The 2576-nt window shown below is 35.2% G+C and overlaps 1 protein-coding gene across 1 annotated transcript; it reads right to left on the bottom strand.

Moving 5' to 3' along the window:
• Nucleotides 1-512: 512 nt before the first annotated feature.
• LOC143919548 (uncharacterized) lies at nucleotides 513-2117 on the bottom strand. The gene is made up of 2 exons (XM_077441916.1): nucleotides 1889-2117; nucleotides 513-1816 (listed from the first exon to the last, which is right to left on the bottom strand). Exons 1-2 carry the CDS (start codon nucleotides 2000-2002, stop codon nucleotides 665-667), a joined length of 1266 nt encoding a protein of 421 aa, XP_077298042.1. The 5' UTR covers nucleotides 2003-2117; the 3' UTR covers nucleotides 513-664.
• Between the last annotated feature and the right edge of the window lie 459 nt (nucleotides 2118-2576).

Genomic DNA, 2576 nt, shown 5'->3' with positions numbered 1-2576 from the left:
AAAATAATTTCTCTAGTGCCATAATTGAGGAAGGGAGAAGTTTAGTACGTTTGTATGGACAAGGCGCTGCTGTCCAGCTCTCAAAGGGTTAATAAGGAAGCGAAACGTTTTCCCTTGATAACCAACGTACCTTGTTATGCAGCAGAAGATCTGCGTACTCCCTTAATATTTCAACTAAAAATTCTTTAAATTGCCGATGTTTAAGAGCATTAGCTATAATGGAGTTGATTATCTAAATCACTGATTTCATTACTTTTTTCTGGAAATGTCTGCACACAAAGCGCTTCTAGATGAATGACGCAATGGTAAGGAAGTACCTCGTGATTAATTTTTCCTTTCAAAAGAGCAACAAACCCTTTTTTACGCCGGTCATACTTTTCGCCCCGTCTGTTGAAATTTATCACAATTTTACAGCACTTTGGCTAAGGCAGATGAAGTATGATTACCAAAATTATCTCAATTTCATCCAATAAATAAAAATTATTACATTTAAAATAAATAAAACAAGAAAGCTAAGTAATCAATCTGTGTATTTAATTTTCAATTATCATTTGTCTTAAAATGATTTCAAATAAACTGCAATGAGAATAAATGTCATGTGAGGGGGAGGCGCCAGGAACATCATGGCCCGCATGCAGCCAAAATGTAAGAATATTAATAGTATTTATATAATAACAACTTTTTTCATATTCATCCCAGTATGCATTTTTTCATGTGTAAGAAGGTGAGATTTTTGAGTAAATGATTTTAGACAAATTTCACACTTGTAAGGCTTTTCCCCCGTGTGAGTTCTTAAATGTCTCACAAGTCTATTTCTTTCACAAAATGATTTCAAACAAATATCACATTTGTGTAGTTTTATCCCAGTATGCAATTTTGCATGTGAAACAAGGTGAGATTTTTGAGTAAATGATTTTAGACAATTTTCACACTTGTAAGGCTTTTCCCCCGTGTGAGTTCTTAAATGTTTCACAAGTTCATTTTTATGAACAAATGATTTTAAACAAATGTCACATTTGTGTAGTTTTATCCCAGTATGCAATTTTTCATGTGTAATAAGGTTACATTTTTGAGTAAATAATTTTAAACAAATATCACATTTGTGTAGTTTTATCCCAGTATGCAATTTTGCATGTGAAACAAGGTGAGATCTTTGAGTAAATGATTTTAGACAAATTTCACACTTATAAGGCTTTTCCCCTGTGTGAGTTCTTAAATGTTTCACAAGTTCATTTTTATGAGCAAATGATTTTAAACAAATGTCACATTTGTATGGTTTTATCCCATTATGATATTTTTTATGTATAATGAGGTAAGATTTTCGAGAAAATGATTTTAAACAAATGTCACATTTATGCAGTTTTATCCCAGTATGCAAATTTTTATGTTTATCGAGGTTGGATTTTCGAGTAAATGATTTTAGACAAATTTCACACTTGTGAGGCTTTTCCCCCGTGTGAGTTCTTAAATGTCTCACAAGTCTTTTTCTTTCACAAAATGATTGTAAACAAATAACACATTGAAATAGATTTTCTCCAGGAAGTGATCTTTTGTGTAAAATAAGTTCAGATTCAATGGGAAACGGCTTTAAGCAAATTTCACTATTCTTTCGGTGAATTGTCGATTGTGACGGCTCGTCGTTCCATATTAGATCTTCCAATAAAACTTCTTCAGTCTCGATCTTCAAGCAATCATCTAACCTCAGTCGAGACGATTCGTTGTTTCGAAAACAAGCCTTTCGAAAGCTGATCAACAATTCCAGATTGGTCTTACACGAAAGACACACCGTGTCTGGCAAACCATCGCCTCTTTTAACCTGCAGATGAAAAAAGTAGGATTAAGCGGTGAGAAGAGTTGACCAATTGGGTCCACAATAATTGTAACCTACAAAAATTTGACAGCAGGTCCGAATGCGTTGCTCCAGACGCTCTGGATGAGGATCGCCGAAGATGGAGACGGAAGACTCGGCGGGAGCTGATCCAAGACAAAGCCTGCACTCCATCGTCCCTGTATTTAACTCTGACAGCAATCGGAGCGACTCGCCTTCGACTTGCAATTTATTTTAGTGACATCTTTCGTCTAAATTTGGTACTAGTTTAGGGCTGCCATAATTAGTGCTGTAAAATTCTCGGTAATAATCTTTTGGCGAATATTCTCCAAATCGAGAATTTTCGAGAATATTCATTTTTAGAGCATCTGGAGGGCTTTTATATAATACTATTCCGTTGCAATTTCATTAATAATAATTTTTAATATTTTGAATTTCATATGTACTGAGAGAGGGTAAGCAAATGTGACTTTTGAGCAGTTGGCGAAACACAACCGAAATGTTACGCCTATTATGTAGTTTGTGTTAAAAGATTTAATGATTTCGGAGATAAATTCAAAGCAACTTATTTATAGAAAAATTTCCAACTGACATTTTAAGGTCTGTTCATACTTAACAGCACTGCACGGCTTCAGCACTGCACGACTCCGTTTCAAATATGTCATTTTATTTTGTGGCGGCTCGCTTATACGACATGGTCGAGTTTGGTTGCCTTCCTGCGAGTGGGGACCAACCCGGCTGGGTTCGG

The sequence above is a fragment of the Arctopsyche grandis genome, chromosome 12 (genome assembly GCF_051622035.1).
Source record: "Arctopsyche grandis isolate Sample6627 chromosome 12, ASM5162203v2, whole genome shotgun sequence".
Lineage (NCBI taxonomy): Eukaryota > Metazoa > Arthropoda > Insecta > Trichoptera > Hydropsychidae > Arctopsyche > Arctopsyche grandis.
The sequence above is the reverse complement of the archived record's forward strand: the minus strand, read 5'-3'. Positions and strand labels throughout refer to the sequence as shown.